We start from the raw sequence: 22,442 nt of genomic DNA, 5'->3' as shown, positions 1-22,442 counted from the left end.
AAGTTTATTTTTATGTGTGGTGTTAGGGAGTGTTCTACTTTCATTCTTTTACATGTAGCTGTCCAGTTTTCCCTGCACCACTTATTGAAGAGGCTGTCTTTTCTCCATTGTATATTCTTGCCTCCTTTATCAAAGATAAGGTGTATTATAAAAATTTAAAGAAGTAGGGTTTTTCCTTGTCCCATATATTAAACTTAACCACAAATTGTTACCATGGGAATAATAGTAACATTCACCTTAAGAAACAAGAGGCAGTATACAATGAACAAAATAACTTTCAAATTGGTACTTTGAGAAGTCATAGAAAATAGATATTTTACTCTATATTAAAATAGGATTTTTATTTAATAAAACAATTTTTTCATAGGGGATTGGCTTTTCTACTGTTGCAGAAATCATTAACATTATTAAATACATACTGTTTTTATAATAAAACACTCATGAATATTGCTTCCCTGAGATAAATGCAAGATGCTTTAAGATGTGAAAAGATGCTACTGTTCATTTGTGCCTCTCTGGTAATATATAGTTGCAGGGGGAAAAAAATGGGGAAATTGGAGCTTTGCCCTAAAAAATTCAAGCCCAATATATCTTGCAATCATAATTTTGAAAATAATTTATTGCTTTTCTTTACAGAGTATGCATGTAAACAAGGCTTGTAATGTAGATCACAGTGGTACAACTTTTGTGACAGCTATGTTTAGCCTGGTTTGGAGCACTATAAAAGAATGGGTATTAAACTTTTTCAAAAGCCTCTCCAATCCCTGAACATGTATTTCCTGTCTGCCTCTGCACTATTGGAGTCATTCCAATGCCTGGAAGAAAAATAAGAGGCACAGTGGTGGAGGATGTCATACCTAATACAGCTATTAATTTCAGCATAAGAATTCAGGAACTTCTAAGTTTAGCCATGAAAGCTTCCATACCCCTCAAAGCTTCTCCATTTTTAAAAAATTGAAACCATTCTAATGAAGCAACAAAGTATACTTAAATGAGACTGCACACCTGAAAAATAAGAAATATTTGTAGATCTTTCCTAAATGTTGATGCACATAAGCTTAATAAAAATAATTAAACCAAATTTTTGCCATAATATTTTGGACTTCCAAACCAAGGGTAAAAAAACCCAATATCTTTTATTCTCTCAGTTCATGAAAGAGCTGATAGTTAATGCCCTACTAATTTACTATGAGAAATTTAGAATTTGAAATTCCAATAGACACAATGTATGACAACAGTTGTAACTCTCTTATTCTAAATGTCACAGTAGATATAGTATAGTTGTGGATAAAGTTATATTTTACCTTTTATCTTTATCTTTTCATATTTACTCCTTAAATAACTTCAACTTAACCATTTATATTTTAAATTAACATAATTAAATTATTCACAAAAAGGACTATTGCTTTCTGACATTTTTATAATTTCTAGAAAAGCCAGATTTCTGCTTTTTGGAAGAAGATGCTGGAATCTGTCGAGGTTATATTACTAGGTATTTTTATAACAATCAATCAAAGCAGTGTGAACGCTTCAAGTATGGTGGGTGCCTTGGCAATCTCAACAACTTTGAATCACTGGAAGAATGCAAGGACACCTGTGAGGACACATGTACGTTCATTTCTCATCTCCTTTTACTTCATTTTATAGGCATTCTTTTTAAAATAAGGCATCCTAGAGGATGTTCAGGCTTACCCAGATTTTGTTGCAGCCATGCAAATGAAGATCCACTGTAGTGACTCTTAATCTGATAGAAATTAGTCACCGTGTTAGTTTATTTAAGAAACAGAGAATTAAGAAATTTATAGTGGAAATTATTTCCATAGAAATTGTTTTTAGGTTACATTATTTAATTTTCCTTTCTGAGAATACTGTAGTACAATTTAGGCACAAGAGTAGGACTGCTGAAATCCCTTAGGCTTATAAGAATTTGAGAGCACATGGTTCTTTGGAAACTACCACCTAAAATCAGTCAGTTTTATCTGACCCTAAAATTAATTAAAGGAGTGACTTAAACATTAATTGTTACCTTTTTTGTTTTGACAAAGAACCTCAAAGTTACTTGTGGAAATATTATCTTATAAGATATATATATAAAGATATATATATCTTATATATATGAGATATAAAGATATATAAAGATTCACTGTTCACTAATTTAACATACCAATGTGAATAAAATTTCTAGACATCTACTTTTCTTAACACAACGTCTGTGCTTTGCTTTATGTGTACAATTATGAGCTTGTGAAAATGTCTTCTATTTTAATTGGCTGTATGTTTTTCCAGTGAATGATTTCCAGGTGGATGATTATATAACCCAGCTTGATTCTGTGAATAACGACTCCTTGACTCCCCAGCCTACCAATGTACCCATCTTCTTTGGTAAGACTCTCTTTTATTTTAATTGCTGCCAGAAAAATATTATCATGGTAACAGTAGAAATAGAATGTATATGAGAACTATGCTTTTTAGAAAATTATACTTCTTTTGTTATTTAATAATAGGTGTGTTGAAATACTGAGATTCAAAATTGCTTAAAACCTTTTGTCCCAGAAAAGTGATAATTTTCCTAATCTATTTGAAAGTATGCTTTGTAGTAGGCTTTTGATTACATATCCCATGAAAACTTTTACATGATATTTAACTCTGCACCAAATTTATCTTATAAAATAATGCTAGGAATTATCAACCTCAATGTCTAATTGTAAATCACTGTAATGGCAGCAGTGTGTCAAAAGCAGCCTAAAGTGCTCTTAAATTGAGCATAGCATTGGAGAAGGTCTCTGGTGTTAGTCACAGGACAGATTAGGAATTCGGTGACTAACCATCCGTGAGCCTATGTCACTCTAAGAGAATTTTCTTTTGGATGTATGCAGAACACTTTTCTGGACTCTGTCCTGTCAACATATTTGTCAAATTTAAACAAACATACAGGAAATATGCTCACAAAAATGCAGAGCTGGGAAAATAGTGAAAATACTGGAAAACATAACCAGACACCACAAATATCTAGACAGAAACAACCTAAAAAGTTGAAAGTTAATGCGATGAATGTAAGGTTCTTTCTAAATTTAAAAAATCACAAGTGCTTATTCAGAAATTGGAGATTTTGCTTAGAAGCAGTCCGTATAAGTGTTAAACGTAAAGTTGGCATGTGTTGAGAGTTCTGTGGCTATTAAAACTGCAGCCTTAGGGTAAAAAGAGACATAGTGTCTGGGGCACAGGTTCTCTACCCCAGCCATGTGTCAGAATTGGATGGGGTTCAGAACCAGAATGTCTTTGAGCATCTTTCTTTACAAAAACCAAACAAGCAAGCAAAACTTCTGCCCAGATGGATTTAAGGGACTGCAAATGTTGTCTGTGATTTATCTAGAATGAGGAATATAGTCCTACATTGACCTGATGTTGTCTGTGGACTTGCTTCAGCCCTGAATGCCAGGGCTGAAGAAGTCACTGGACTGAGACTTAGAAGGACTGGAAAGTGTAAGGAGATGTGAGATCTAAGAGAGAACATTATATATATTCTCAGTACTTGAAACACTGTCATATGAAAGGAAAATTAAATTCTGTACATGCCTCACTCAATCTTCTCCATTTCAGTCTTCCCTGTCCTTATCCCCCTGTTCCTTATCTCCCTTAACCCAGCCTAAGAATCAGAATTAATGAATGAAATCTAAAGTACAAATTTCTTTCTGTAAAGTGTTTATTTTTAATGTGAGGTCTTCAAAAATGAATGAGTGCTTTAGTGACTAAATTCCCCAAATTGTAGGCATTCAAATAGTGTTCCAATAGTACTTGCAGTGTTATAAAGGGCATGCAAAATTTCAGAGGGAGTTAGTATATTCAAAATGCCTTCAGGTCTTTAGATTTTATAATTAGAGCAGTGAAGTATTACATCTGTCACTGCTTGCAATTATATAAATACATTTTATAATAATTTAAGAAAATACAGTTCTATGTTTATGTAAAAACTTGTTCAATGTTTTAGCAAATGTGTAAGGTTCTCTGTGGATATTAGGTTCTTTTGAAAAAATGTAAATCCTTTAAGGTTTTGATTCAGTGTACAGGAATAAGAATATGCCCCACAATACAAATAGAATAGCATTCATTTAAAATTCTTTTCATTAAAAACAATCTTTAGGTATTTGAATATTCCAAAAATATAGCTAGATTGTGTTATTGTTATTAAGTGAAATATTTATAAACATAATTTTAATGTTTCTCTTTCTGATAATAGAAAAACATTTTAGAAATTTTGTTCAATGTTACTGGAAAATGGTTTGGTAATTTATTTAAATTGCTATTTATTCTCAACCATAATATTGCAAATTAGCATGAGAATATATTTTTCCAGTGAACCCTCTTGACTCAAGATATTTGAATGCTTATTAAGCACAACTGAGGTTTAATTTTCTTTCATTTCCATATTTCAATATTAATAGGCTACATAGGTGACCTCAAATATTGAAACTTGCTCTTCCTTAAAGAGGGTTTTATAAATGTTTTGTAAGCATGGCCCTGTGCAGAAGTGAGAGCAAATTATTTGATTTTGATTTTTTTCCTGGATTGTGAGGATCTCCTCGTAGTTACAATAAATATGTGCTCAGTACATGTGGGAGAGAAATAATTCTAACACAGTATCTCTAAATGTGTGCAGTTCTGTGTAAGATCTTCAGAATGAAAGACTGTCATAACTGGTTCTTCTTGACTTTCCTGCTGGGATTGGCACTAAAATATAGTGGATAAGAGAAATGACTCTGAGCCTGAAGACTTGGTCTCAGATCCCATTTCTTTCACTTACCAACTGTGCAACCCTAAGATAATTCTTAACCTCTCAGAACCGTATTTTTTCCCACTGCAAAATGAGGATGGTAATAATATAGTACTTACCTCATAGGTTTTATTGTGAGGTGAAATCAGTGAATATATGTAACTCGCTTAGGACAGTGCCTGATAACCTATTCAGTGCTACATAAGTATGATTTATCATTATTACCCATGTAATTCAGAGCAATACAAGCCTTAGTTCCCAGGCCTTAGTTTCTCATCTGTAAAACAACTCTTTGTAAGTTCCCATTTGTAGGAAAAGGTGGTATTTCAGCCACTTATAAAATCTCTAATTATTCAAATAAGTGCTTCAGTACACATACAATAAAAAAATTACAATTAACCTTTAAAAGAGAATTCACAATAGAACTAAATACATATGTGGAAACTTAAACAGTTCAAATGTGTTTCCTAGAAACAAATTGAGAATACTGGCATGCAGAAGTATCATGGGGCTTTGAAAGCAAAAGAATTTTATTTGTAAAATTTTTCTTTATAGTTTTCAGTATTTCCAGCTTTCCAAATTTTCAGAATTCTGCCACCATTTTTCCATTTATTTCAGCTTGAGCATTTGGTAATCTCTTTTGATCACTTCTGTTCTAGTCAGTCATTAAATTCTATTGCTTTTTCTGATGAAATGTCCATTCTCATCTTCTCCATTTTCAGTCTAACCTATTTCATTCAGACCATCAATCCTTCATGTTTAGATTATAGCAATCATATGTCAGCCAAACTGGGATGCTAATAGAAATGAAAGGAGAATGCTAAAAAAATTTTATTTATTTAAAATATGTACATATAGACAGAAAATTGGGTTTGTCATTTTGGTGGATAAATATTATAGTTTTATTTGAAAACATGTTTCAATTTTTAAAAACACAATATGTTGGAACATGATATACCAAAAAAAAATAAGCATGAACTAATTCTAGCTCAGGCAAACCAGATGTTATAGACATTAGATAGGTAGATAAGGAGGATAAATAAATAGATATCACAGAGGTCAGCTGTAACTCAGATATACTACATATATTATTAATATAGTCATATATCAGGCATAAGTCAAGTAAAACATTTTATGTATATGTGTGTATATGTATAGACATAAAAGACGGAGATGGAGAATCAGCTATATATAACATGTATAAGATATGACCTTTTTTGACACGACTGGCCTACTTAGATACATTCATTACATTAGAGTCAAGCAAATTTACATATTTCTCTTGCTTTATAGAAAAGATTTTTAACTTAATCGGTACATTTTTTCCCCTGTGTTAATTTAGCCTCATCCACTTGGCTTAAATTTGTCTGTTATCTGTTAGCTCTCTACCTATTCCAGATTTTGTCTCACTATCCTGTAAATAAAAAAGTTTTTTGTCCATTCAGAATACATATTGTCATTATACACAAATTATCCACTCTCTTCATTATTATTAAACACAAGTTATCCATTGCTTTCTCCCACCTAAAACTCACTGGCCTTCCTCATCATATCTAAGCTGCTTTTTTACCACCATGAGGAAGACTTCTTCCTCTCTTTCCCCTGGCTTTTTATTTTGATTCATTTAATATTTATATTGTTTGATGTGTCAGCTCTGCCTCACTGACTAGATTACAAGTTATTTGAAGGAAGAGACCATGGATTATATATTTTGTAGACTTCCTTCCCCTAGTGTTTATCCCACTGTTAGGCACAGGATAGAAGACTCATATTTTTTTTATTAATTTTGTAATCCACAGTTACAACAGAAAGAACAAATGACGGTTGGAAGAATGCTGATCACACTTACCAAGTCTTTCTGAACATCTGCATTCATGCATCCATATTCATTTTAAGATTACATAGCATTTTATGCATATGTTAATAATTGTTTTTTGGTATTTCTTTAATATTTATATGGTATATGTGATGCCTTCCATAGGATACTATTAATAAAGTTTTAATATTTATATGCATAGAGTTAATATATTCCTCTCAATATATCTCTTTGATAAACATCTAACTAGCAAAGAAAAACTAATGTTTTCAAGTGTTCATATTGGTACTGGGCCTTTTGAGTGGACTTGACTCATTCATGAAAAAAGTAGATTATCCTGCCGCTCATAGCTTCCTTTGCTTCTGTATATCAACTTTTAATAGCTGCCTTGGAACTACACCAGCTATATGATATTATTTGAAAAAACAACTTTGAGTAGACTTCAAAAGCCTATTGCCAACCCAGTCTGGTACTTGCTATTTAAGAAAATGAACATCTATATACCTGACCTAGTCCCATGTTGCTTCCTGGCAGCCTCCAGGTCAAGGGAGAATGATTGGATGGTATTCTGAAGGCCATTTGGGTACTTGGAACTCTATGTCTCTCCTGACTGTATTCATTGTATGACCTAGTGGCCAGATTCCATATATATGTGAAAAAAATGGGTAGAAAAGAAACACACACACACACACACACACACACACACACACACACACACATACACACACCTTTTAAAAAATTGTGGTCATCATTAGCCTTCTGGAAGAGGTGTTATGCTCAGAAATTGCCTGATTGACACCAAACACCATTACTGATATGGTCAATTTACAGATTTGCAAGAGAATGTTGTCACCTATTTGGCCTCTTGTTGAAGATGTGGTTACATAAAGGAGAATATTACAACCATGGAAATTTTGGGGAAAGAAAATAACCTCCATCAACTAAAGAGTTACACACTTAGCTGTATACCACAGTTAATCACTAAGCAGTGTCAACAATTCTGGAAAACCCCACTCATCAACAACAACCCGCTTCCGTAGTCCCAAAGAAGTATCCTGTTTTTCATACTGTGTTCTCAAACCAAGAAGCACAGAAACTTCCCTCATAATCTAAATATTCCTGCATGGTGAATCAGGTGCCTTCAAGCTGGCTTTACAAATATTGATAACAACTTGTGGTAAGGATTCATCAGACCTACTATTTCCTGGCAGGATAGCTGGTGAGAAACAAAAATGTAGCACTTCATCTCTGCCAAGAGTGCTACCATCTGATTATGTCACTCTAGGTGACCACTGACTACTTTTGCTAATCCTTTTCTTCCTGGACCATCTCTGGTTTCAACAAGGATAAATTTTTTGCCCCAGTCATAAGATTCCTCCAGAGAAGTGTTTCTAAATATACGGATACCTTTAAAAGAGAAAATTCACTGACCTCCATTTTGAAAACCAAATTATTTTGAATGATATTAATTTTATATGAACAAGTAAAATGGTAGGAATAAACTTCTTTGGCATGTGACCATTACACAACTATAAATCAAAACTTATTCACAAATGAATACAATACAAACTACAAACTAATAATAATACTAATTCATTGATTTATTTGATGGCACATGTTTTTTGCTAAAAAGGAAAAATCCCTATGATTTTGGTATGGACTGCTATAGGACATGTTAGGAATGAGATAGGAATAGGTTAGAAAACCCTGTGCTACTCTATGTTGCGTGTAAGTCTTTGCCCTTTTTCTATTTGAATGCTGGACAATCTTTGCAGGAATGAATTTGAGAAGCATTGATATAAAATGTATATTTTAGGAAAATTCCAACTTTATCTTTCCTAGGGACACAGCAGAATGAGGTTTCTAGTTTTCTATCACATCTTCTTAATGCTATTAAATGGATCCAACTGGCCAGTGCAAATATGATCAGAGAGGGCATAAAATCCTGGAACTTTGGTCTATTTCTAGGATCTGCCCAGGTTGAACATGCCAACTCAATAATTCTCGCCTTCAAATGTTTGAGCTCTCTGAATACTGTTTGGCTCAGCACTGTTACTCCCAAAACTTGTTTTCAGCCTCCTTGTTTGATGACCTGTTTTGATTAGGTATCTTTCTCCTGTTCAAACTTGATAAATTCCAACTCCACTCACATAACTGAGGGTAAGAAGCTTCTAAGACATACTGAATCTGAGCTTCAAAGAAGAGAGACTTCTTTGAGAATGAAACATAAAGGATAAGTTGTGACAACTTTCATTTTACCTGATAATTATTAAAATATATTTGCTCAGTTATTTTTATTTTCTAGTTAGTTTTCAGAAGACATATCATAGTGGTTAAGAACATTGGCTTTATGGGCAGAAAGATGTGGTTTAAATTCCAGTTCTGCTATTGCAGACTCTCTCTGTGGCCTTGAAAAAAATTACACAACTTTCAGCCTCAGGCTCCTCATTTGTTATACGTGAAGAGTAATAGCTCATAAAATTTCGGGGAAGATTGTAATGACGTATCTTAACCCAGTGTTTAGCACAAATAAGAGCTCAGAGGTATTAATATTTGAATTTTTCACGATGGTGGTATCAATGATTATCCAGTATCAACAGAGGTTTAAAGCAGGAAAAAATAAAATAATCAGGGGTATCATTTGTATGTACTTTATTATTAATAATTTTTAATACAACTGAAGTATGTAACCTTGATTTGAAGTGTCTGTATTTAATATACTTAATACTATGATTACCTGAAATAACATAAAGCACTTGTAAAAGTCAAACATAATTATAAAATACCAATACGTGTTTCGTGTCTTTTTGGGTCTTATTTCTAATCAGAGGACTTGCAAACCTGTGTTTCCAACTTTATCTTATGACTTTAGGTACAGATCTGTTATATTTCTAAATTTCGATTCAGTTCAATAATAATTGAGTGCCTTCTATATGACAGGATTTGTCATGCAGACTGGGAGTCTAATAATAACAAATAAGAGGGTGGTTTTGTCTTTTACAGGCATGCCTGAGAAATAGGGGCATACATAGATGAAGGGAGGACAGAGTCATGATGTTGTACTTGCATTGAAGGATTGTCAAAATTAAAATTTTCTGTCTTCTCAAAACCTGGGTTCCATCTTCTATCTAACGTCTTGGACTTGTTTGCCTAGGTGCTGGCTAATCCATAGGCATAGTTCACAATTCCATCTTCATTCAGGGAGTTTTCTAAGCAAAGCCACATTGAAAGAAAGCCATGATAAAATGACAAATTTTGAAACTATTGACTATATTTTGTACTCTAATTCTATTTCATAATACATTAGAAATATTCCATCTTCTAAGTCAACCAGTCTAGAAATATTAGAATTACCTTCTCTCTAGCTGTCTCACTACCCACATTCACTCTGGTGCTTAATTTTAGCCATTCCCACTGTAACTGCTTTAGTTAGGGTTATCTTATATTCTCCTCTATTGCAAGTCTCCTACTGGATTCAGCTGACACATGCCTGGTTGTGTTTGTTTCACGCATAAAGATAGATCAGAATTTGTCTCTTTCATCCTTCTATATGTTCAGTCATTTATTAATGTCTACGTCATAAAAACCAAATATATTAGTATTCAAGGACCTTCTTAATTTTGTCTAAATCTGCTTTTCCAGCCTTGTGTCCCACTGTACTCTCCATGCACTCCGCTCTTCAGATAGCTTGGAGTTTGCGAAGTACCTCAACAAACCAGGAATATTCGGACCTGTGCTTTCCTTCACCTATATTCCCTCTACCTCCTTTGCTTATTAAAATTTCCTTCTTCCTTGAAAGCTGATCAAGGGACTAAATAAACATTACTTTTCACCTTTTACTAAAATCTTATAGGGTTTTCAATGTTGCAGATATGAAGAAAAGTTTTTCTAATGTATTATAAGGTATAATTATCTTAGTATAAGTTTACTCATAAGAGTCTCATAATTTGTAATTTTACTATGGCTTTCTTCCTTTGTGGCTTTATTTAGAAAAATCCCTGGATGAAAATAGTTTTGTGAACTTTGTCCATGGATTAGGCAATATCTAGTCAAGGAAATCCAACCGAATAAATATCTACCTAATTTCCCTTCCTCCTTTTTAATCTGTGGGGCTTCCTTGTCTGGGCAAGGTTTCTGACAGTCTATTTCCCCATGACCTTTCAGTTTCAAGTGCCCTGGCAACTTACCTTTTACATTTCAACCTCAGCTAAGTGGCCCAGTACACACAGAAAAAAGAAAGTTCCATAGTGCTTGTTTTCCCATTCCCTGCCCTCTTCTTTTCTATATGGCATGTCAGTTTCTACCCATTTAACACCAGTTCTACCTAGTGAATGGAGATACATGCTTTCCCTGTAGTACAAATTTACTATCTGTAAATAGTAAATTTACAGGTGACGGGTTGATTCTTCATTCCTAATCAGAAATAGATTCTAATCTCTAGCCTTTCTTTATGACCCCATAACACTGGGATCCCCCTAAAAATATTTTTATTATATAATCTCTAATATTTATTATATATTTTATTATTACATAATTTGAGCATTATAATTGGAGACAACTTGCAAAAAATACAAAAGTAGAAGAAAAAATTAGCCATGCTTGCATTACGCGGAGACACTCACCATTAATATTCTAACATATTTCCTTTTACTATTTCTTTGCTATTGTTTCCAACTCATCATGAAGTAAATAAAATACTGGAAAAGTAGCTTCTGGAGGATCCCCAGCAGTATAGAATAGGCTTAGCACAAAAGAATCTATTTTGCAGAGTTGTTGTAAACTCTAAGCTCCCTACCTCATAAAAACATCTCTACAGTGATCATCTTTCCCACTGATTACATACCCTCTCAGCTTTTTGTGTGTGTTTATATATGTATATGTGTATCTGTATGTGCTTAATTTTGGTGTGTTGACACAAAAAGATAAACTATCATATTTTATTGATTGTGAGGTACATATTTTTCCATGTTTTAACATGGTTCAGATCATGACGAAACTTGTAACTTATGGTATGTAACAGTGTAATTGTATTTTTTTTCTTTATAAGCAGTGCATAAAATAATGGTGCATCTTAAAATCAATGGCACCTTAGGTTCTATAAATTATATTTGCAGAACATTTGAGTAATGAGCAATTACTTCCACTTTTGTGGTTATGAAGAGAAAATAAAAGCAACAAATGGTAAATAAATTTAATGCAGTAAGGTCCAAGTTTGTTAAAATTTTTAGGCACTTTTCTTTCTGTTAAATTGTTTAGGCACTTTTAAACACTATTGTAAAAGTATAAATTTATGTAAACTTTTAGTGGAAAAGTCAACAGCATCTACCAAATTATAAATTGAATATAGCTTTTGTACAATTCTAATTTTAGAAATATCTCCTAGAAATATCTGGACCAGTATATAAGGATGTTCATGAGCCACTGTCTGGAACTGAAAAAAATAAACGGAAGTAATCTATGTATACACAATAATGGATTAAATAGACTGTAGTCAATTCAAAAAATTAAATACTGTGCATACATTAAAAAGAATGAGGTATACAGATGAAGAAATGTGGAAACAAGCCAGAAAATATTAACAAATATAATAATGAGACAGAACAGTATACTAATATGTGTTTGCATATGCAAACGATTTGGGGGAAGATATTCCCAAACCACTGGTAGTGGTTTAAAGGGCAAGGGTCAAATTGTGGAGAGCTTTTGTTTTATATTTGTCATACTTTTATATTATTTCAACATTTTACAATGATAAAGTGTAATTAGAAAATAAAAATCTTTATATTTTTCTTCACTATAAAATTATGGGAAAAAAGAATTAATTTGTTGTTCAAAGGAAAGATTTGTTATTCAATTCCCTAAAACAATCTCAGAAGACAAAAAATAATTTATTCAACAAGTGATGAGGTAGTTCCTAAAACCTAATTTGGTTGATAAAATAAAAGCCTAAATATAGGCATGTAAAATGGGACAGTAAGAGAGACACCATAGTAAAGATTCAAAATGAGTACAAAATTCAAAGTTTAGTGTATAAGTTTCAAAGCAATTGCATAAGGCACTTTATATATAAAACTGGCTCTGGAGCATCACCTTATAGTTTACCAGTCATACTGCATCATGGCAGTTCCTGGCAGACTATAAGTGGATCCTGAATTCTGAAATCTATCATAGACCCTCTAAATGGAAGCTATCCAAATTGTTATTAATGGCGAGATCAAGACAGAATGCATTTGGTTATTAAATTACTTTGGAAAAGAAGTCAGGTTAGCGTCTTTTTATTCGATCTTAAATTTCTGTGAATAATTATAATCTAGACCAAAATATCACATTGTGCAACTACTTCAAAACCTTTATATTTTCTTTCACTGTAGATATCAAAGTCTGGATTTTGAATAGGTGAGTGCCTATGTTTATCTAGAATAAACATGTTAATTGAAAACAGTCAAGCTTATCTCCTCACAGGGGGCCAAAAAATTTCTATTTCCTCACCTTTGGAGATTGAATCAGATGATACTCAAGGACCCAAAAAATCCTTGGAGCTAAAATGTCCTTGAGAAACCATCTGCTTCATTATTTTCGTTCTGTTGTTTATGCTAAAATAATCCAATGATAGTCTTAACTGCTTAGAGTTTAAATGATTTTAGGAGAAATAGATTAGTTTATGTAGTGGGTATAATTCATGTTTCTGAAGAGTAATGACATTATGAAGACTCCCCAACTGATGATAATTTATTGCATTATTAAATACATAATTTTTAAATTTAAAATACAACATTCTTAGTGATTAATTTCAAGCTTTAACCCCGTAATCAAAATATTCTTACTTCTCTATATTGACCTGGGTCAAATGTGAGTTGTGTTTGATGATCTGTGTAGGTAGTGATTAAAACAGGACAAACAAATGAGATAGACAAACAACTGTCATCGGGTCAGTCAGGGACAGACACTTTCTGAGTAGGAGCTGCTGTCTGGTAAGAGGGACAATTCAAGTCTGCACACCAGATGCCAGGCTGTCAGAAAGCAGCATTCCACACATCCTCTGATTCAGAAGTCACAAAGAGTTTCGGGTAGAGGCAATCTGATGCCTGGGACAATTTAACAGGTAGTAAAACTCTCTTTGATGGATCTGTGCTGTCAACTGTCTGCTTTCAAACTAATCCCCTGCCTTCTTCATGCTCTTTCTTTGGCTTCTGAGTAGATTTGGTCAGTGGAAGACTGACCAAAGACTGACCAACAGACTGACCAAGACTGTTGGAAGACTGGGTCGCCAAAGGAAGACAGAAGCTCCGGTTCATCTCTCCACCAAAACTGTGGTGTATGCTCCATGGTTTCAGATCCCACTAGAGAGATCATTTTGATTCTAGCTTTCACATGATGTTTGAGGCTCCTGGCCTGTAATAACAGAGACACATCCCTTGTTACTTTTAATCTAGGGACTGTAGCCCCAGATATACCAAGCCAACTTTTGCTCAAGTTGAGATGGCATTGATTTTGTTATGGGGCCAGTTTTACTCTAGATTGTAAGCAAAAAGAAGGATGATTTTGCTCCCTGTCATCAGAAAATTCTCTCTGTCCTGCAGTAAGGAACTTTAGGTAGGGCATTGCTATTAAGACATAATAACTAACATTTGAAAAGAAGTGTACAACTTACAAGTACCTCCATATTATTTTCAACTTACTGTGGGCTAATGACATCTTGTGTACAAAATGCTAAAGTGAAATTGATGTATAAATCATATCATCATACTTACACATATACTTTGAAGCATCTGTGGGTGCTTTCTGAGGATAATTTTTCAAAAAATAGCAATTTCCTCTGTTTTCTCTGTTTCTCAAATCAGGCTAATAGCTTGTGGGGTATTTCGTTTGTTTCTGAACATAGGTGATGATTTTGGATGACTCATGGAATTAGAAGTGGTGGCAGCTGATAACCATCTCATCATCTCATATTCTTGGCTGTGGATTGATGAGAATCCACAACATACCTATTGGAAAAGCTTGCACAATATTGGGCTCAATTACAACATAGCTCTCCTAGGTTGTTAGAAATTTCCTCTTACATGAGCCATTGTTGGGGCGAAAAGACCTTGACATTTTCTAAAAAATTAAGCACACATTCTCACCAAGTACATTTTAAATTTGATTTATGATGGCAATAATCATGCAGTATAACCCCCAAATGGGGTGAGGCCAAACGTAAATTAGACTACATGATTTTGAATGATGTTTTAGTTTTATACATCCTAGGAGTTTCTTTTAAAATCAGTGTCTACACACCTAGTCAAAGACTAAATAATACAAAAATTTTTAATGTGATTTCAGTTCTTGAATTGACGCAAAATGTCACCTTTCTAAAATGTTTTATCATAAATTCTTCCCATAGTAGTCCCACTGCTTCTCTTATATTTTCCAGAATTTCTCTTTACATGAGGCGTTAATATCAAGACACTCCAATATTTAAATACATAGAAGGCAGGAGGTTATAAAATTGTGTTTATCAATTTAAGATCTTTTTCACTTTTTTCTCAAATTGTTTTATTTCTCTTTTAGTCTATTCACCTGGGGTTCACTTGCCATCAAACCACTTCTTGCTTTTTTGCACAACCTACTTGCCTTCATTGCTACTGGATCCCTCTAAGTTCTATTTTCTGCCAGTGATGTACATTTAGCAAATCCTCTTCATCTGCATTTGCTGTACCACATCTCACTATTTGGCAAAGCCACCAAAGCTCTCTTTTGTTGATTCCTGACCATCCACCAACTTACCTGCAGTATTGGTTTACCAATAATATCAAGCAGTTTAGCTCTGCTACTGAAGAGTACCAGCTTCCCCTCACTGACAGGAATTCCAGAAGGAGCTAAAAATTATCATTGGGCTGAAACCATTTTTCTGCTTTGCTTTAAGGAAATGAGTTATCCTTTCATTACCCTAGTTGCATGTTTTTTTTCTTCTGTTTTTGAAAGTGGTTGGTCCCATTGACAGACCAGCCTGTCTGTCTGGTTTAAACCTGTAAATGTTTGATCTTTCCTGCCTTTAGCAATATTCCTTCCTTTGCAAAAATATCTAACTCATCTAGAACTGATGGTTCAATTCACAAGAAAACTTTATTACTAAGCCAGATCATCTCTTCTGAGCTCCTTTTCCAAAGCTTGAGGTTAGAATTTGCTATACCTGATTCCCTGCACTTTAAATTGTGATATGTTATATCATTCAGAACTTTAGTCAGGGAAAGAACTCTTTCTCAGCTTCAGTTTGTGTCATACAATGAGTGAGGATTTTGCTCATCAGGACTTTTTTTTGCAAAGTTGAATACTCATGAACAAATGATATGTAAACAATGATAATTTTTTTAAAAATTGATATGGTTAATAAATTTTCACAAATTAAATTGTTGAATAGTGGTTGTTTGTATTATGTACAACTAGTTTTGTCACATAAAGAGTAATCCTGGCACTTTCCTTTAACAAATGTACCTACTTTTACATTTATTGGATAAAGGTGTCAATATAGTGGACACTTGGAGCTTGGTTAAACATTTTCCTGGAATTGAAATACATGAATTTTGTTACTTTAATTCATTCAGATTACTGTTTTACATAAACATGCCACAAGACTAACCTATAAACAATAAATATGAAAGTTTCAGATTAACTATCATATATGGCTTACCATGTTTTCTTGATGTTTTTAGAATTTTATGGCCCCTCCTGGTGTCTGAGTCCAGCAGACAGAGGATTATGTCAAGCCAATGAGAGCAGATTCTACTACAATTCAATCATTGGGAAATGCCGCCCATTTAAGTACAGTGGATGTGGAGGGAATGAAAACAATTTTACCTCTAAAAAAGCATGTCTTAAGACTTGTAAAAAAGGTATAGAGGACATTCTTCCTATTAATTCACTAGTGTTTAAGATAATAATTATATTGAAATTATGAATGAATTTTAATCTATGAAAGTATGAAATGAGTTCTATTTATGATAAGAAACAGTATTATGATTTAACTAAGTGTCCCCTTTTCAACTACATTTTGATAATATTGCCAGATATGTTAACTGTCATTCCTTTTAATGTGTCTTCATAGAAAAAAATCAATTTTAAACAAAACATTTTATTCTTTTAATATTTACATACTAAGCTTTCATTTTAAAGGATTATACCAAAATATCTTTAAGCTTTCTAATGCACAAAACTTTAATGTATTTATTTTCTCTGACAATAGAAATGATGCATATTTATAGAGTATTAATATGTAAATAAAAATCATCTATAACTCCACTAACCATATATAGCCACCTGTCCACTTTAATAAAATGAGTATTATTTTGTAGCTCAAGGTGAATAATAAAAATCAATAACGTTTACCCATTTATGCAAAGTGACATCCTTAGAAAGAGGTTGTTTACACAAAGATATAGACAAATTAAAGACTTTTAAACCAATTACATGTTTTTTGGTTTTAAACATTAAAAGATAATTTGAAGAAATTTTAGATTAAATGTTTTATTATGTTGTTACTTTATCATGCATAAATTTATTTATCTTCCTTTTTAGGTTTCATCCAAAGACTATCAAAAGGGGGATTAATTAAAACCAAAAGAAAAAGAAAGAAGCAGCCAGTGAAAATAGTATATGAAGAAATTTTTGTTAAAAATATATAAATTTGTTACATTACAACATTATTTCTACTAAATATCTTGGATAAAACTTTTCATTATGATTCCTGTTTTTTCTCTCCTGAAATCTTTTTAATGAATTTTTCATGAATTTTCTATGCAAATATTATCTGCTATTAATGCATTTGCATCAGAGTTCCTTTTCTTATCTGGTCAAATTGCTTATTCTATGGCTATAACTTATTAACTGTCTACTATGAACTTATTATTCTGTCAATCCCTTTCTAACTATCTGCCATTTAACTACAATTTATCATACTACTGACATCAAATCAGTCCATTTTACAATTTGGTGATCATCGTATTTGAGAATATGTTGTCACTTATTTGTTTTGATCATGTATACAATTATATTTTTTATAGCCTACGTCCAGATTAAGAAATACAACCATTAAAGATCAAGTGGTTTGGGGGTTTCACATCTAAAATAGTGGCAAGCATCTTCTTCTGATAAAGATCACTCAATAGTGCATTTGGAAAGAGCTGGTAATAACAGAATTCTGTCATGTGATTCCCTCCCTAGACATACTTTTTCTCCTTTTGCATTAACCAGTACCTCAAACAGTCTTGAGCCAAACCATATCTGAACAAAGAAAGTCAACTCTACGTCATGTACCTGCCTGATTTTGATTGATGTAACTTTTATTTGCTTATGGCTCATCATATCAGTAAAGATGGCTGAATAGCTGTGTGTTAAATACAGATCATGATAAGAAAAAACTTGGTGGGAAAGGGAATTTCTTAGTGGCAATCAAAAGGAAATTGTTTATGTACTTCCTAATTTTATTGCTTGACAAAATTTTCTCTTACCAAAAATAGCAAGTATATTTAAAACTCCTGAAACCTATTCACTTATAATTAGGCTTTGCACACAAAGCAACCAGTAATTCATGCTTTTAAAACAAAGTCATGTTATTTCTGTAGAAAAGGAAGAGAAAATTATTAGCAAGGAAGATTCTACTAGAAAACATTTATGTTATTCACTCTCAGGCTTTTATCTAACATTTCTCTGGAGTTAATTCACTTTATCCAGATCTATACCTTTCCTTCCCTGCTTAGTCATGTACAGTCTGACATCTCAGCAGCCTTCTAGATATTTCAGATTCTATGATGTTCACTTCAAATTTCACATTTAAATTTGAACTTGTCATCTAGAAACAACTAACCACTTTATCCATTTAGTTTAGCTTAATTACTTCTCTCTAGCAATAGTATCATAATTCTGCCTGCTCCTCAGGCTTGAAAGTTTGAACCCATTTTGATTTCTTATTTTCCCTCATATCCTACTTCCAATCAGGCTCTAAACACTAACGCTTCCTTTTTCATAAAGTTCATCTAACTCCCAGGCTTTTTACATCTACTTCATTCTTCATATCATTATTAATTTCTTTTCTTTTTAAAATTTTCTCTTAAGCTTTAATTTTTGAGAGCACTTTTAGGCTCACAGCAAAATTGAGAGGACATTTCAAGATTTCCCAAATAACTCTTGACTCTATACATGCATAGCCTCCACCATTATCAACATCCCGCAACAGAGTGGGACATTTATTACAACTGATGAAACTACATTGACAAAAACATAATCATTCTAAGTCCATAGTTTACATTATAGTTCACTCTTGGTGTACATTCTATGGGTTTGGACAAATGTGTAATGACATGATTCCACCATTTATAGTATCAAACGAAGTATTTTCACTGTCCTCAAAATCCTCTGTGCTCTACCTATTCACTCCTTTTCCTTCCCCAAACCTTGGCAACCACTTAAGAATTAATTCATATATTTCTCCACCACTCAAAATCCTTCGATGACTCAGTAATTGGTACTTAACCCCATCCCATCCCCCAATTTAATTTTGATACATTTATATATATTTTTGGACTTCCCTACACTACTCTTTCATGACTATTTCAATTTAGTTAAAGTGGTATTCACTGATCACTGAATATACGTTTAATTACTTTGTTTATTCATGCTGATTTTGTATTTAAAAATATGATCCTCTCCAGACCATTCATGTGAAGTCAGGGTACAGCTGATGTGAACTATAAAATCACTGTATTTTGAGGCATAATATGAAAAGTTCTAATATACACCTTATGGCATAAAAATTGTATCATTACAAAATAGTGTCAATTTGTTCACTTAAGAAAATTTTTATATCTTGATTTCAAATATTCAGTACATAAGTAACTGCCTTAAATTGAGTCTCTCTCTGCTGTGGAATTTGGAACTTTTGGAAATCAAAATCTCTTGTGAAATATTCCTGTTGTCTTTTATACATGGATAGCAATAGCTTTAAATAAAGGGTAAAGTCTCCCTAGGTCAAGTTGCAAGTTGCTACCAAAGACATATAAACAGCACATTGGTGAGTTGACTATTTTCGCCAGCAACTATTCATGGCTTCATTACTTAGTCAAGAAAGACACACACTGAGAGATGGTTTGCAATGTTTAATGCATGTGAATATTATGTTTACTGTGTTTTTAAATAAGATTGTCGCTGGTGGTATTGTTTTCCCTTATTTTGCATAATCAAATGATCTAACTGTGAATTTTATATAGAATTACATTATACAGCACATAATGCTTATTTACCGACTTTGTTTATTCTCTGTTCAAAATTAACAGTGTATGCTGAAAATTGCTCAAATGATTTTATTTTTTACAGTATAAGAAATAAAATATATTCTCCTGAATCATAAAGTATGACTGTTATACTCATGAGTTTTTTATACTTCAAAAAATAAAAATTAATGCTCTTCAGTTATTCCAAAGGTAAAGAGTTCTAAGACAAAAAAAATTATTCCACAAGCTCCACTCTACTTACATCCTTGAATTGGAATTTGCTAATAATCCTTTCAGTTATAAATGGGCATCCATGTATTATGATTTTACTTAGCAAATTAGTGTGCTATGCCTTATAATCCATATATTCTACACTTAATTCATTCCATATATATTTCTACCAATCATCTCATATAATTGTACAAATATATTTAAATATATATCATATGACAATATAAGTGACTTCCAATCCTGACTATTGAAGGTGGCCTATCCAATTTTTATACCAGAAGAAGGAAGATAATGACATTAAACTAACCAACTATTTAGGGGACTTACTGATTTTTTCACCAGCTCTTCCTACTCTTGTCTGGTTTTTATGAAATTAGCATTTGTATTTACTTTCTCCAATTTTTGACTTTTAGTTCTTTCTCAAGGACTTGAACATGGACACATCTTAGTTGCCTTCCCTGCATTCTGCTTTGCAGAACAGGAAACCTTGATCTTGTCAGCCTCTCAGGCCCAGCCTCTGAACTATTCTAACCACACAGCTGAAGTCTTGGCTAGAATTATTCAGACCACTTTTTTTTTTTTTTTTTTTTTTGGTACGCGGGCCTCTCACTGTCGCGGCCTCTCCCGTTGCGGAGCACAGGCTCCGGACGCACAGGCTCAGCGTCCATGGCTCACGGGCCCAGCCGCTCTGCGGCATGTGGGATCCCTCCCGGACCGGGGCACGAACCCGTGTCCCCTGCATCGGCAGACGGATTCTCAACCACTGCGCCACCAGGGAAGCCCCAGACCACTTTTAAAGGGAGTAATAATACATGATAATTCATCTTACCAAAGAGAGAGAGGTGCACAGGCATTTAATCTTATAACGTAACAATAAATAAAATAGAGCTTTAGGACAACGGATATGATCTCCTCATCAATATGCTTACAAATGAGAAAAATTCTGGCCCACACAGTCTGAAACAAAACAGGGATATTTTTTATCACAAAATTGAAAAAGTCAAAGGTATCTGACTGCATTATGGTTGAATTCAGGGCCTCATATTGTCATCAGAATTCAGTCTATCTTCACCTCTGATTCTGCTGCCCAACATTTTTTGCCTTTATTTTCTAATCTCACAGGATTTCAAGATGACTTCCAGAATTTAAGTCCCACATCCTCTCAGAGTAAAGTTTTCTAGAAAAGTTTGTACTCTCTTACCTCAAAGAATTGAAATAAAGTCCTGACCTCAGGCATGATCCATGAAAGAAATAATTGATAAGTTAGATTTCATTAAAATTAAAAGCTTCTGCTCTGCAAAAGAAAATATCAAGAGCTTAGAAGGCAAGCTACAGACTGGGAGAAAATATTTGCAAAACATACATTGGATAAAGGACTGTTATCCAAAATATACAAAGAACTCTTAAATCTCAACAATAAGAAAACAAATAACCCTATTAAAAATGGGTCAAAGACCTTAACGGACACCTCAGAGAAGATATACAGACAGCAAACAAGTTTATGAAAAGATGCTTCACGTCATATGTCACCATGGAAATGCAAATTAAAACAACAGTGAGCTACACACGTATTAGGATGGTTGAATAAGGTACACTGACACCACCAACAGCTGGAAAAGATGTGGTAAAGCAAGAGCAACTCATTCATTGCTGGTAGGAATGCAAAACAGTATAGCTACTTTGAAAGACAGTATGACAATTTCTTACAAAACTAAACATACTCTTACTATACCATCCAGGAATCATGCTCCTTGGTGTTTCCAAAGGAGTTGAAAATGTATGTTCACATAAGAACTTGCACACAGATATTTACAGCAATTTTATTCATGATTGCCAAAACTTGGCAGCAACTAAGATGTGCTTCAGTAGATGAATGGATAAACTGTGTTACATCTAGACAATGTGATATTATTCAGTACGAAAAAGAAATGAACTACTAAGCCATGGAAAGACATGGAGGAACCTTAATGCATATTACTAAGTGAAAAAAGCCAATCTGAAAAAGCTACATATTGTATGATTCCAAATATATGGCATTTGCCTAGAACAGGCAAAACTATGGAGACAGTAAAAATATCAGTGGTTACCAGGGGTTGGGGGCATGGGGGAGGAACTATTTCAGCACTATCTGAAATATGTAATCTGACTGGCAGGGCTGGGAGTAGAGTGAGACACGTGAGACACTTGCATCAGGCACAAAATTTGAAGGGACATAAACAAACTCAGTAACCAAGATAAATATATTGTAGTATTTTTTAAAATCAAAAATAAAGCAAATATCCATGATGAAAATATGAAAATTTTTTAAAGACAGGGTCAGTAACTGAGCCATATTGTTATTTGAGGCAAAAGGAAAAACCATTAATACTGATGATTTACA

At 33.3% G+C, this 22,442-nt stretch overlaps 1 protein-coding gene across 3 annotated transcripts in view; it reads left to right on the top strand.

Moving 5' to 3' along the window:
• TFPI (tissue factor pathway inhibitor) overlaps positions 1-18,613 on the top strand; it is a 68,640-nt gene extending 50,027 nt beyond the window's left edge. For all 3 annotated transcript variants that reach the window (XM_055088941.1, XM_007110180.4, XM_007110179.4), the window contains 4 exons: positions 1,432-1,608; positions 2,287-2,382; positions 16,280-16,459; positions 17,142-18,613. In XM_055088941.1, the coding sequence (XP_054944916.1) occupies positions 1,432-1,608; positions 2,287-2,382; positions 16,280-16,459; positions 17,142-17,248 (560 nt within the window). In that variant the 3' untranslated portion in view covers positions 17,249-18,613. The remainder of the gene's footprint in view (positions 1-1,431; positions 1,609-2,286; positions 2,383-16,279; positions 16,460-17,141) is intronic.
• Positions 18,614-22,442: the final 3,829 nt, after the last annotated feature.

Source organism: Physeter macrocephalus, chromosome 2 (genome assembly GCF_002837175.3).
Source record: "Physeter macrocephalus isolate SW-GA chromosome 2, ASM283717v5, whole genome shotgun sequence".
Lineage (NCBI taxonomy): Eukaryota > Metazoa > Chordata > Mammalia > Artiodactyla > Physeteridae > Physeter > Physeter macrocephalus.
Note: the sequence above shows the minus strand (reverse complement) of the source record. Positions and strands in the feature narration are given on the sequence as shown.